Source organism: Euleptes europaea, chromosome 4 (genome assembly GCF_029931775.1).
Source record: "Euleptes europaea isolate rEulEur1 chromosome 4, rEulEur1.hap1, whole genome shotgun sequence".
In the NCBI taxonomy this organism is placed as follows: Eukaryota; Metazoa; Chordata; class Lepidosauria; order Squamata; family Sphaerodactylidae; genus Euleptes; species Euleptes europaea.
Genome location: NC_079315.1, coordinates 79611118 through 79626404, shown reverse-complemented (window position 1 = coordinate 79626404; position 15287 = coordinate 79611118). Strand labels below are relative to the sequence as shown.

Here is a 15287-nt window from a genome sequence, read left to right as displayed (position 1 = left end):
CCTGCTTTCAACAGATTTGAAAAAGCTGATGCTGCCAGTCACAGCAGTTTCTGGGAATCAGTTCCAACAAACAAGTCCGACATCTAGTATTGCTTCCAAACTCACTCTTGAAACAACCTTAAGGAAATATCTTGCACTGGTATTCTACTGATGTGAATTCTGGTCCCCACCCCCGCCCCCACAGATACAATCTTCTAGAAAGTTCTGTTTCAAGAGATAATTTGCCAGAATCCCAAGGGTTTTGTCAGTGTCAGTCCCATCCTGCCCACATTGTTGTCAGAGGACTCTGTGGAAGAGGGAGACTCCACAAGAAAAGAAGAGCCATCTACTCATTGTATTAAACAACATTTGCCTTTTTGTTAATAATTACTATCAAAAACCTGTACATCACAATTACAGATGTTGTTTCAGGTTCTCTGGAGAATTACACAGACACTTCTTAAAAGTGATGTATTTGGTTGGTATTACAGATAAATTTTTTTTAGAAATGTGAATGTTGTATATTTCAGATACTCTTCTGCAACAAGTATATCACAGGAAAGACCCAAAGAAGTATAGGTTCTACATCTACTCTAGGGTTCTGGAACTTCTTCTCCCTCTACGCCCCAATTTGTGTTTCAATCCTTCATGATTGCTCCACTAAGGAACTGCAATGGAAAATGAGATTGAAGCAGTCTCTGGTATAGCAGAAACTGTAATAATTGTGAATGTTGTGCGCATTCCTGAGCCGCGCCGGCAGCCAGGACAAAAGGCCTTTGGAGGCCGGTGAAGGCCTGCGCCGGAGCAAGGGCCCACAGCGCCGGCATCCAGGCGACATACGCTGGCGTTTGTCGCAAAGGCCGTGGTGGCATCCCAGGAGGTGTTCCCGGGGCGTCACGGCACTGGCCTGGGGGAGGGGCCACTGTTAGGTGGCCTCCTAAGCCATTACAGCTGGGGAACGCCCCCTTTTTTTGGCCGAGATCTCCCGTGCAACCCTATGCAGGTTGCACGGATTTTTGGCGCTGCAAGGAGGTTTCCACCAGGCCAAAACCTCCTTTGGAGGCAGCGCCACTGTGTTGCCTCCAAACAGCGGCGCAAGCATTCCGCTCAGGAATACTAACTCATATATGTTTCTTAGTACTTTATGTTGTGGAATACATGTCATAGCATTCAAATAATATTTGTACTCTAAATTCTTTACAAAATACAAGAAAGTATCTCACCGGTTCCTTATATTTGTAATCTTTAGTTTATTTCTATTGAGGAATTTTTGCTAGCTCTAACGTATTAGAGGAGGAAAACAGGTTGGTTTACATCTGCTCATACCCTACTAAAATTTTCTTTTTAAAACTAAGAGTACATCCATTAGTGTGGAAAACTCCAACTGTAAGTGCATTTTACTGTAGCTCCTGCTTAACACATTGGAGTAATAGACTGTAAATGTTAGATTTATCATATCAACATAGTCATCATTATCTTAGCCACAAATAACAGACAGTGCAGTGTCAGTGTCAATTTTGTTCTCTCACACTTGCTTCTCTTCAGTTCATCTAATTTTAATAATCCTTGTCAAGGCACAAACTGTCCAAATTACCTTCTTGACACAGAAGCTTTCAAGGAGGAGACAGAATCTCAACTTTCATTTAGTGACTACAAAAGAAAGCTGTCCAGCTGGACAAATACTATTTTCAGTCTTGACAACTTCCACAGTAAAGCGTGCCTTTTAATTTTAAGCCAAGGCTGCCAGGAGTTTGATATGAGCTGCTTGTTTAATGTAGATTGACTCATGAGATTAGCAGGCAAAACAGTGATTCCGTTAAAAACATTTCCTATTGAAAAAAAGAATGCCCTATAAAAAAAGAGGATGCAAGAAATAAGAGAAATTCCAAGCACAGAAGAATGTACAAACTTTCTAAATGAAGCAATACACTTCAACTAACCGGTTATCATTTTGAAAGAACATAAATTCTTTAACTATTGCTCTCCTCAGCCATCCAAGCACTCCTGGAAGAGATACTGCAGGGCCCCTAAATCTGTTGGGTCCATTTCATACGTGCATGGTATCTGAAAAAGTGAGCTGTGACTCACGAAAGCTCATACCCTGCCAGAAGTTTTGTCAGTCTTTAAAGTTCTACTGGATTCTTGCTGTTTTCTACTGCTACAGACAGACTAACACAGCTACCCATCGCGATACATGCTAGATTGCACTGAGGCATCCACCATGTTTGTTCCAGTGTTGCAGGGCTCTCCTTTGTTGCAGGAGGTTTTCCTGGCAAAATTCTTCTCCTCCCTCTAGGTACCATGCCAATATTGTCACTTTGAACAGTCCTTCCCTGCATTCCCTACCAGGGATTCTTGGAGGCAGTTGTGCCTGCTCTGATGAGATGAGAGTTCATACCAGCTATTAGAGATGCGAAGGCCCAAGGGGGAGTGGGAGAGACACATAAATACGTGGGGGAAATATTATTCTGAGACTTTCAATTTTTCCAATGGAAAAAAAACTGGATAATTTGCAGGAAATGGAAAGAAAAAACTCCTACAAAATATTTTATTGCGATGAATGAAATGCTTCGTATAACAAGGTTTTTCTCACACAAAATTTATACCATGAACAAATCTGAGGACTCTGGTGCAATAATCAGGAAACTTTGGGGTAAGGTAAAGGTCCCCTGTGCAAGCACCAGGATTCCTGACCCATAGGGTGACATCACATCCCAACGTTTACAAGGCAGGCTTTTGTTTACGGGGTTGTTTGCCAGTGCCTTCCCCAGTCATCTTCCCTTTACCCCCAGCAAGCTGGGTACTCATTTCACTGACCTCGGAAGGATGGAAGGCTGAGTCAACCTTGAGCCGGCTACCTGAAACCAACTTCCGTGGGGATCAAACTCAGGTCATGAGCAGAGCTTGGACTGCAGTACTGCAGCTTACCGTTCTGCGCCACGGGGCTAAACTTTGGGGAGCACTGAGAAAAAAAACTCCTATGATCCCCCCCCCCCGTTTTAAGCAAGCCAACGTACGCTGTCAAGTCTAGAGGTGTGAAGGCTCTAATGAGATTGGGCTAGTTCAGGTTATTAGGGCCGCCACTTTTTCCGTTTGGTATGAGTGGAATGTTTTCTAAACCAATGTTTTACTCAACATGTATAGTGTGTATTTTTATATAAAACTATCTATTGCATTAGATAACGATAATTCCTATGTATTCTGTAGACATATACAAGGTACTTTCAAGAATATATTTGTTTAAATGTAAATAATTTTGGCACCAACTAATATGCCATGACATGTTTAATGATAATGCATCATTAAAGAGTTTGTAAGTGATTTCAGTGTTATAAATAACTTCATAATTAAACAACTTTGGCAGTCCATACATACTGTTTGAGAGTGTTTCAATCCAAAATAATATCCTTCATTTTTTTTAATGTAGACTTTGTTTTCTGCATTCAATCTTCTAATTTTTTCCCTAATTTTTATCTGCCTCCCATTTTTAGCTATATTTATTACTTATTTACTTCATTTATACCCCACCATTCTCCACAGTGGGGACCAAAACAGCAAGATGGGGATTCAAACATACATCTCCCAGACTCTACTCTGAAGCTCTAACCACTATACCACACTGGCTTTCACAGAGTGGCTGCTGTTGAACAGCAGCAAGCAGCCAGGCCTAGGTAAGTCATGTGAGTGAGGAGGTATCAAGACACCTGGTGGTTGCTGCCAGTTTTGGCCCCAGTAAGTCCTCCCTCAAAGGCCAAAACAGCCCTGGAAAGGGACCTGATCCCCTCCCCCTGCCTTTTATTGCCAAAAACCAAGCCTAGAATGCTGTGGTTGCCTCGCAACTGCCACTGAGGACTTCCCTTTCTTAAAGCTTCAGGGGTTTTTTAAGCCCCAATTTTTTTTGTAAGACTTCAAATTTTTCTGCAAACCTGAGGAATTTCAGGCAGTTGGCAACCCTACATTGAAGTCCCTCCCCTCCCCAAACCCCACCCTCCTCAGGCTCCACCCCCAAAACCTCCTGCCGGTGGTGAAGAGGGACCTGGCATCCCTACCTGTGGGAGAGTAATTTACTCCTCGGGCTGGGGTAAAAGAAGCATGAAACATTTAGAAAATGGAAAAGAGTATTGGTTGTTGTTTTTATATGCCACCAGTCGGGACTAAAGAAAAAGGAGGAGTACTGCGGTATTCCCTTTAATTCAACCAGACATCTCCTGGCCAACATCCGTATGCACCCGCAGGACCTTGGCAGCAATCCTATAGCTCTGCTAGGACATGGGAGGAAGGCCAAAAGGTTATCTTTTTGGCTGTACTTTGGTGGATGACTGAGCATTAACAGGGCATTTAGAGAGCTCAAAATGGAAACATAGCAACATGTTCATCTAGATATAAGAAAAGAAGCAAAGATGAAAAGGATGTGCTTTAGAACAAGTACAGAATCAACTGGAAGAACCAATAGGTTCAGATCAAATCTCCAAAGACAATATATAGAAATTAAAGCAAATACATTTTGCCTAAGATATATGCTTATTGGGGAGAGAAAAAAAGGGGTTTATCCCCTCCTTCTCAGAAGGGGGTGTTATACACCAATCACAAAGTGTGGTGAGTACTTAATGGTGAGTTTAATGGCTAAACTTGGGGGTACTTTTCTGGCATATGGTATCACTCCCCCCCCATAGAATAATCCAGCCAGCAGGGCAGAAAAGCCAATTAATATTGGTTGTAACAGTAAAGGGGAACTGGCGTGGGAAGCCAAGTATGGCACTAAAAGGAATGCACAAGGTAAAGGCATACTACATAACAGTACCATCACTTTCATAAAAATTACTCACAAAAATCATTTCCAAAATATTTCTAATATGCTGAGCTACTACATATGATACTAACAAATTATGGGTTGGATCCTCCCAACTATAATTTCCACTAATGAAAGGGAGGGCAACTGTCACAGGTTCATCCCTCCTGCACTTCTCTGCGGCACTCACGATAATCCTGGGGGGTGGGTCTCTGTCCTTTAGGAACAGCATTTGGGGGATATGTGGGCAGCAGAGAGCAGGGAAGTTCTGTTCTGCTATCAGAAGTGCCTTCCCCATTGGCAGAAATTATTTTGGGATCCAACCAATATTTACTTAGAACAAAGGTGGAAAGGAGAGACAGCCGTTTGGCAGCATTTGGAAATCTATAATACTTCATGAATGGCAATCTTAAATGTAACTAATTGCTAAGCAGGTTACATTGAAGCAACAGTACAGGAGGAAATTGGAACTGGAAATGGTTTGCAAACAAAATCTGTCAAAAACCACCTTAAAAGAGATTCAGAGTATAGGACAATAGTATGCCATCCCAGTCTTCATATGTACATAAGCAAGCCTTCTTCGCTTACTATAAGGAAGACTTTGAAATCTTATTGCTAGGGATAGAAAAAAATGCAATCCACATAGCTGTTTGTATGCCTGATGAGAAGAAATAAAAGAACTAGCAGAAAGCACCCAATGCCAATAAGTAGTTTGTTTCCTGAGCCTGAGGTTCAGAGCAAGTTACTGAAGAAGCCGTCTGTGCTTTTCAGATGTGATAGTCAATGAATTTTCTTTAAAAATTTAGCAAAAGAAATATGAAAGCCTAAATGAAAATGACATTAAGGTTGTGGCACCAATAACAAAAGCCAGGATAGATAAAGTTGAGTTGACACTCAATCCTTAAATCATGCCTTTTTAAAAAGCAATAATACGAGTTAATGACAAGCTGTCAGACTTTGAACTGCCAGAAGTTTGTTGGTTGGTGTTTGTGTCACAACCTTAATGTTATTTAAATGTAGTTTTTAGTATCTATTATTTAAAAGGTCTATTTTAAGACAGCAAAAGGCTTTGATAAAGTATACCTCAAAGTACACTGCACTGCTAGTATGCCACTTCATTAGAAGTGGTGCATAAAACATACACTGTTGACAAACCTAATTCATTAAAGGTGAGATACATGCACTTTAAAACAACTGGGGCTGGCATCATTATCTACAGTTCCTTTTATAAATTATTCCTCTATTCCTTTTGACTGATCTTGTCACTATTTGCCTTTCAGAGTGTGAATGTTAGATTCACTACTTTCAACATGTTTAGACAAGCCATGAGTCTAATAAGATATTGTCTTTAGGAAAATAAGAGCAAGCAGAAACAATGCTAGCTAAAGAGGAGTAAAAGTAATTAGAATATAAAAGTTTCAACTGCATCTTTAGGATCAAATTAAAAACTTGAATTTTTCAATGGGGGTATGAAACCACTAGCTACAGATATACAATATGACTGCTGTGTTAACTGTTTTAAGTTGCTGTCCATTGCAGCTGTCTCTGCTTGCCAGGTCATGCTATTTGTCAAAAGAGTTAAACATAATTTTTAAGTGTTCAGTTCCCCTGAGGTATTCAGTATGGTTATAAGAGGAACATATCAATTACTTTCCTGAAACTGAAACAAACAAAACTAGCAGAGACAGAGAGGGTCGATGGAAAAAAGATAGATCAGGGTTGCATTAGATCAGGAGTCCCCAACCTTTTTCAGCCTGGGGTCAAATGTGGAAATGAGGAAATGCCTAGGTAACTAGATTTGCATTTTCCCTCCTTTCCCTTGATTCTGTCATGTGATGGAATTGACAACACTTTTTCCAGCCCATTGCAGAGGTGGTTTGCCAGTGCCTTCCTCTGCACAGCAACCCTGGTAATCCTTGGTGGTCTCCCATCCAAATACTAACCAGGGCTGACCCTGCTTAGCTTCTGAGATCTGATGAGATCAGGGTAGCCTGGGCCATCCAGGTCAGGGCAATTACAGCCCTATTACTTGGGAATAAAACACACAGAAGTCAGTGGTAGAAAAGAGCAAGAGTAGCACCTTAAAGACCAACAAAAATTCTGGCCAGGTATGAGCTTTCGTGAGCCACAGCTCACTTCTTCAGTGGGATTTACTTGGGTAAAAATGTTTAGGAGCAGGCTGAACGCCTACCACAAGCAGGATCCTAGCACAGCACATCTGTCCTGTTGTATATGGGAAATAATTCCCTCTTTCTTGTTTCCTAATTCAACGAAGATTGCACAGGTTAATAGAACAAAATACAACAAAACAAAGGGGGTTACGGCACTTTGTATTCCCAGCGATGTATTAAGAGTTTGAAAATGTTATAAAAAACATCGGGGGTTACGGCACTTGTATTCTCAGCAATGTATTAAGAGTTTTAAAATGTTATAAAATGTTATAAAAAACATCAGGGGTTACCGCACTTGTATTCCCAACGATGTATTAAGAGTTTGAAAATGTTATAAAAAACATCGGGGGTTACCGCACTTGTATTCCCAGCAATGTATTAAGAGTTTGAAAACGTTATAAAAAATACTGTTCGCACTTTGTTTGGCCCCTATAGCTGTGAAGACGTTTTCCAACCATTTATAAGCCGTAGTATCCAAAAACCCTTTTAAAGCCATGTTTTTATTAACATTTTCAAACTCTTAATACATCGCTGGAAATACAAAGTGCAGTAACCCCCATCGCTTTAAAAGGGTTTTTGGATACCACGGCTTATAAATGGTTGGAAGTCGTCTTCACAGCTAAAGGGGCCAAAACAAAGTGCGAACAGTATTTTTTATGTTTTCAAACTCTTAATACATCGGTGGGAATACATAGAAAGTGCGAACAGTATTTTTTATAACGTTTTTCAAACTCTTAATACATCGCTGGGAATACAAGTGCAGTAACCCCCAGCACAAGCCCACAGTTTCTTAAAGGGCCATATATCATGTCTTGCAGGATTCCACCGTGCTTTTCCTTAACAAATGGCTCATTTTATATTACAAACACACAGGGAGTTATTGGACGAGAGGAGAGAGCACTGCTGCAAGTTTTGTTTGCGGTCTGTCACTATCCAATTTCCCAACGCTGATGTCCCTCAATTCACACCACTGTTTGCACGTTCTTCAACGGAGCTTTCTTAAAGGTGACGAAACTGTCGAAGTATTAAATACAAGCCTAGTGAAGCCTTAGACAAGCGAGTCTCCACCGCGGGATTACAGCAACACTAAAGAGGACATGAATGGCCGGGGGGAGCACGAGGCAGTGTGAGGAGGAGGAGGAGGGGGGTCGTGAAAGAAACAGGGGAGCGAGGAAAGCGCCGCGCCCCCTCCCTTCCGCCCTGACAGATTTTCACGTCACTTACCAGGTAGGCCGGGCCCCGCTCCTCTCAGCGCTTGGTAGTCCCGGAGACCAACGAGCGTCAGGGACAACAGCCCGGAACGGCCGGCTTCACACATCCGGGGGTGGAGCCAAGGGGAAGCGGCTCAGCCTTGGCCGCGCGGGAAGCAGCGACGGCAAAGCGAGCGGATGCGAACGCGTACGAGGTCTGTATGCGCGCGAGCGGCCGTTGGCGCGTCAAGGTGGGCTGCTCGGGGTGCTCGTTAGGCTCTTTTTCACTGTGTCGCGCGTTTCCCCCCCCCTTTTTTAAAAAAAATTATTGACCCGGGCCAACGGTTTCTCGCTCCGAGTCTGGTGGGTGCGCGCGCATGCCCTTTTTCCTCCAAAGCTGGGCAGAAAAAACGGTCAACTCCTCTTTCCTGTTCCAAACAAGTCGGGGCTGCTTCTCAAGCGCGCCTGGGCACTTTTGGTGCGCGCGCTGTGGGCTGGTGCGCTTTCTTTGGCGCCCGTACGCGTTTTGCGTAGTCTACGTCATCTTCTTAAGGATCTGGAGCGGATAGACGGATTACTGCAAGGGCCCACTTTGTTCTCTAGTCAGCTGCAAAGCGATCCATCTGTTCCTTTGTGAATCGTTTCAGGGTTAGAAAAGGGCAAGGGTCCAGTAGCACCTTAAAGACTAACAAAAATATTTTCTGGTAGGGTATGAGCTTTCGTGAGCCACAGCTCACTTCTTCAGATACAGCTAGAATGAATGACATTCTAGCTGTATCTGAAGAAGTGAGCTGTGGCTCACGAAAGCTCGTACCCTACCAGAAAATATTTTGGACTCCTGCCCTTTTCTACCACTGCAGACAGACTAACACGGCTACCCACTGTGAATTAGTTTCAGGGTTCGACAGCAGACTTAGGCGAAAGCCTCCCCCCCTCCCCGAACATTTTGCTCTGTCGTTAATACATAGACTCGTAGCTTGATCCAATGCACATTTATTCGAAATCCCGTTGACTTCAAGGTGATTTACCTCCTATTAAAAGTACATAATTACCCATTATTTACTGTATGGGCTGTAACTATTAACTTTTTTAAAAAAATTGCCCTGGAATTACTGGATCTTGCAAATGATATGAGTGGAATTATTTGAGAAGTGCACAAATCTTTGTATGATTAGACATCAGATATTTTGCATGTCTCTTGTGCATCTTATTTCCAAACAGATGGAAAGTGGAACCCTGAAGCCAAGAATCCAGATAACTGGATTTAAGGACCAAGAAAAGAAGTCTTTGATTGAACTGCTTCTCAAACTAGACTGTGTGTTCTTAGACAACAAGGTATATGATAGCTGAATAAAAAGTACAGAAGATGCGTAGTATTATTTACTTCGAGTACTTTTCAGCATGTGGTCCTCATGGGAATAAAATTTAGTGCATGAAGCAGTTTGGAAGAGAGAGGCTCTAATTTTGGGTTCAGTTTCTTATTGTGCTATAAGCTGTTGGGAATTTTTAATGACTCTTGTGTGTTCTTTTTGTGTCAGGAATATAGGGAATGTACACACTTGATAGCGAAGCAGCCTTGCAAAAGTGAAAAATTCTTATCAGCATGTGCGGCAGGTGAGTGCAGCGTGTTGTACATGGTGGTTTCAGGGGACAGGAACTACATAGCACTGGGACTCTTCTAACTGGTGACTAGCCTACTGGGAAAGGGACAGAATTCTGTTATGTTGGTCAAAAGAGTCATGTCCTTTGTTGTCATAAGCGAATTGCGTTGGGTCTGGGTGGTATGAAGAGGGATCACTGGAAATCTTTGTCTGATGGCCAATGATAACACTGCAGCCCTGGCCAATTATGGAGGTAAAGGACAAAAGGTTGGGGGTGGGGATGGGAGACAGTAAAGACATTCCCATTGATCTTATATTACATATGCTTTGAAATTGTGAGAAAAATTGAAAACATTAGAAAAGAGCAAGAGTCCAGTAGGACCTTAAAGACTAACAAAATTTATGGCAGGATATGAGCTTTCATGAGTCACAGCCCGAATGTAAGTCCATCTGTCCTTAAGTAGAAAAGAGTGAATTCAGATACCCAATGGCAATAGCAGGTAAATGACAGCATGTGATTGGATTAGGTGTGGCATGCAGAGGGGTAGTGGATGTGGAGAAATCAGCATTGGTAATGAGATAGGAATCCTAGGTCTCTGTTCAGTGTAGGAGAATGCACTGTCTTGAGCTTCAATATTAGTTGTCATTCAACAATTTCCCTACTAATAATGTCTCACTACCAATTCTGAAAGCTCATACCCTGCCAGAAATTGTGTTAGTCTTCAAGGTGCTACTGGGCTCTTGCTCTTTTCTACTGCTACACACAAACAGGACTACCCATTGGGATTTATTGAAATCATTGTCCCGTAGATCAGGGATGGGGAACCTCAGGCCCGGGGGCCGTATGCGGCCCCCGAGGACATTTTTTGTGGCCCTCGGGAGCTCCAGGGCCCCACCGTGGAGGCGCAGCATAGGACAGCCCTCCCTGAGGGTGTTCCTGGGTCCATGGCTTGCAGGGGTGCTGCAGCGCCCTTTGGACCTCCTCTCGCCGACTGACGGCTGTTGGTCGGCAAAAGGAGGGGGAGGGACGCTTCCCCCAAGGTTGCCCCCTATAGCCACAGCATGCAGGAACACGGGGCACACTGTAAGCCCCTCTTGCTGCCTGTCGGCTGATGAGCAGCGGGGGGGGGGGGGAAGAGGCCCGCAGCTCCCGGCGGCAGAGCATGCGTGCAGGAGCCGATCGGGCTTCAGGGGGCCTTTTGTGGATTCTGGGTCGGGGAGGGCATGGAGCCTGGGGCCAGGTGGTGTGGGGCCGGCGGGTGTGTGTGTGGAGGGGAAGGCTTTTCTCTCTCCCTCTCTTTCTGTCTGTCTGTCTCCTTCCATCCTTTCTTTCTCCCCCTCTTTCCATTTCTTTCTCCCTCTCTCCCTTTTCCTCTTTCTCTGTTTTCCTACCTTCCTCCCTTGCCGATCAACCGCGGGCTGCACCTCCCTGGCGCCTCGTTTGCTTGGGGCCCACCGCTGGCTGCCCTCCCGCCTGGGAGGGGGGGAGGACCGGGGGAGCCCTCCAGGCCTTCTCTGCGTGGCCTCCCCTGGGGTTGCCAGCCTCCAGGTGGTGGCCGGAGCCTCTCCCCCCCCCACACGGGAGATCTACACCTGGTATGGCCCCCGAATGATGTTATAAATGTGCAAATGGCCCTTGGCAGGAAAAAGGTTCCCCACCCCTGCCGTAGATAGTCTGCTAAGCCTCAAACTGAGAATGTGACTCCACAGATAACCGGAAGAGCCAGTATAAATGTTTACATTCTACTTATTCAAGGGTCCAGTAGCCAGCCACGTGTGGAATGCGCACACTAGAGCTGTGTGCAAACTGGCTTAAAGACTCCTCTTAAACACAAAGCTGTTCTTATCAAAGATCTGAATATTAAGCAAATTTAATAGAAAAGGTACTCTTGAAACTGCCATGTTCAATGTAAGCTAGTATCTTTCCCTCATCTAGACACCTGTGGTAACTAAGAATCATCCCCAGGTGACCAGGATGTCAATATTTTCAAAGTCCATTCTAGTGTTCTTTTTTTTTTAATGTCACCAATGACCAACAGACATATATGTGGGCATGCAAATAAGTAACAGTTTCTCCAGGCTGCAAATTAGTAACAGTTTCTCCAAGCTCATATCTCTTATTTAGGCCAGGAGAAGGAAGGTTATTTGCATGACTGACAAGACCAGGGCAGAAACCACATGCACACAAGGATATAGGCAATTACCTAGCTATCTTAGTAATGCTGGCACAGATCTCTAGTCTTTGATTCCCTGGTGTGTTTCTGAACGATGTGTTGCTTATATTTGCCATTTCCAGTAATTTTGCCTTTGTTTTCTTGATGGTCATAGTATTGTGATGAAAATACAAGGCACCCAAAGGATGTCATGAATGTTTTCACATTATTCAAAGTTTATGCTTAGAATAATAATAAAGCCAGACAGTAAATACAGTAGAAGAAAGTCTCGTTTTTAGTTTTGTGTTGTTTCAATGAGTGGTTTTTGCTTCTTAGAAATAGCAAGCAGTTTCCTTGGCCTGTTTCAGATGTACAGCTTTCAGTCTTAATCATGGCTAAGATATTGAAACTGTGCCACAGACTTGTGTTCTCTGGCTCCCTCCCTCTTCTTTTTTGCCTGCATGTATTCCATGCGCCCCCATTCCCCACCAAAACACACACTCCAGTTCTTCCTTAGCTGGGCTGCAGTAACATGTCTGAATTGGCACTAACCATGGTAATCTTTTCAAATGAGAATTGGAAGTTGGTTTGTAAGCCATGGGTAGTGCTAATACAAGAAGGAGAGGAGGGTTCATATGTAGAAAAGGAAGAAGGAAGGGGCAGAATACATAACCCTTCAACCTGCTTGAGCCCGATTAGGCAATTGTTAGTGTTATGTCTGAATCAGGCTTCTGTTATGCTGGTCTTTACCCAAAAAACAGAAATGGTTTTTCATTACTTCCCCCCACACACACATACCAAGTAACCTCTTGTAAATGGAAGAGAAATGCATAAAAAACTAATGATTACTTCCTTAAAGTTTTAATTATCAGAATTTATTACAATGTATTTTAAAAATCTTTGAAATCAGTAATATTTGTATAACCCAATTCTCAGCCTTACAGGGCCTTCAAAACTAAGAGAGTTGGCTGTAATGATCCTAAATAGAGCTACCACATCAGTCCCCCACCCCCCAAAAAACAGGGTGGAACAAGAGAGTTTTTACAGATCTTCTAAAAGATCATTCAGAAGTGGCCTTAATAAACACTTGTCCACATGATATTACTGTAAATATTTCTCCCTTTTTATGTAGTTTATCCTGTAATCACTTTCCTTGTGTCAGCATCAAGAAATTTTTAAAAATGCTTCTTCTGTCCTAATAATGCACATAGGCTTGTTTCAGATGTTCAATAGTTGAAAGACACTTGTGAAAAGTTATGTTAATTTGGGTGGTGGTAGTAAAAGAACTAGCTGTAGTATGTACTGAATATTTGTCCAATATGAAGTGTTGATAGCATTCTTTTGTGTTTTTGGAACTTTTTCATCAAGAAATGATAATACAAGGTAATAGCTCTTAAACAAAGAGGTTGTGAGTTGAGTACCTTTTCCCCCCTTCCTTTCCATCAGATGATTGCTGGCATCCAAAGCTAGCACCTATAGAAGTACCATCTGGTAAAATGCTGCCTTGCAATGGCACAATCTGCTCGGCTGTGCTGTGAAATTGATTAGGATCACAGACTTTCAGTTGCTTCACTATGAAATATGCTGTCGTTCTCATTTGTAAAAAGGGGCATGGTACCTCTTTTATAATTATAAACCCAAAAGAATTGGAAAATGAGGCTTGGGAGAAGGAAAACATGAGATGACTATCAAAATAATCTAGAAGCCCCCCAGATGAGTAGCGTGCAGCCTTTATCAGGGTAGGGAGACTGCTGCTATAAAACTTGATATCTGCTGAGGCTATAGAGGACTGAAGAACTGGGAGATGCAGTGTGTTATAATGAAACTTTGCATACTCTTTTAGCTGACGGATCTGAGATTTGTATGTTCTGAAAGTGAAATGAGTGTATCTGCTACACTTTTGTCTGAGGGCAGGTGCTTACAAATCAGATATATTTCTCCATACTATGGCAGAATAAAAGATTAATGTGGCTTTTGTAGGAATGATCCCAGAGCAAGAATAGACAGGAATCTAGTCTCCTTGCTGTTGGTATTTGCATTCTGGCACGTATTTTTTTGGGAAAGAAAAGCCATTCAAGAGGAATGAGCACAATGTCCATTGTGTGTCTCTTAATAAGAAAATTGGTGGTACTTACCAATATTAGAGCTAGTATACAAACATTAAAAACAGCGTATGGTATAAAATGCATACACATCTTTTGTTACTAAACTGAAGGAGTATTACAAGAAAATTACACTGTTATTAATAATGTTCACTCACAGCATCTTAATATTCTAGAAAAGCTTAACTATAATAGTAAGGAAGTAAACTAACATTTGTATACTTTTAATTTTATTTTTGCATTAACAGAGAACGTTGTTAATTTTGATATTTGATCTTCATTTGATTGCCGTTTGTCTACACCAAAATTCTTTTGTGGCTGACAGTTCATTTGCTTTCCAGGAAAGTGGGTACTAACCAAGGACTACATAATTAATAGTGCTGAAAGTGGCAGATGGCTTGATGAAACAACTTACGAATGGGGATATAAAATAAAAAAAGGCTCCCATTATTCACCTCAAATGCAATCTGCACCTAAAAGATGGCGCAAAGAACTGACACGCTGTGGTGCTGCAGGGGCCTTCCACAGATGGAAAGTTGTCCTCATTGTGAAAGGTGCTAAAGAAAGGGATTCCTTTACAAGGTAGGATGAAACCTCTTGGAACTGAGGTAATGAATGATTGATCAGTTTTTATTTAGGTGAAAACATCTTTGTGCTGATTCTTGGTTAACTTGGTCAAGAACAATGGACAGTGCTGTTGGGCTGCTTCAAACATGCTTTCTTTACATGGAGGCAATCTTACACATACACATGAAGCTGCCTTATCAGACCCTTGGTCCATCAACGTCAGTATTGTCTACTCAGACAAGCAGCTGCTCTCCAGGATTTCAGGCAGGGGTCTTTCACATCACCTACTTGCCTAGTCCCTTTAACTGGAGATGCTGGGAATTGAACCTGGGACCTTCTGCATACCAAGCAGATGCTCTACCACTGAGCTACGGGCCTTCCCCCTTTCTGAAGGAAGAACTCTCCATTCTTAGCAGTGAAATGCATTTTATTGCTGCAGGTACAGAAGAATCGTTCAGTGTGTTCTTGGCTTTGCCGCAAAATAAACAAGGTATATTTGGCAGCTGATATGTACAGTTTTCCCAGGCAATCCAAAGATTATCTTCATGCAAACCAGATGTCATGTTCTTCAGTTCTGTATCTGCAGTCTCTTGACTACGTTTTTAGTAACTGGAACAAAATATAATCTTTTTTTCAAAATAACGCCCTGGCACAGTGAAAAGATTTGTACTTGAGCTAAGATCTAGATGACCTATGGCTCTGTGAGCTCGCATGGGTAATCAGCTATCCAGCGGA

General features: G+C 42.6%; 1 protein-coding gene across 1 annotated transcript in view; it reads left to right on the top strand.

Moving 5' to 3' along the window:
* Nucleotides 1-9350: 9350 nt before the first annotated feature.
* The window catches only part of SLF1 (SMC5-SMC6 complex localization factor 1), a 33992-nt gene continuing 28055 nt past the window's right edge, over nt 9351-15287 (top strand). Inside the window, exons 1-3 of the mRNA XM_056849245.1 lie at nt 9351-9464; nt 9668-9743; nt 14327-14567. Of these exons, the coding sequence (XP_056705223.1) occupies nt 9351-9464; nt 9668-9743; nt 14327-14567 (431 nt within the window). The remainder of the gene's footprint in view (nt 9465-9667; nt 9744-14326; nt 14568-15287) is intronic.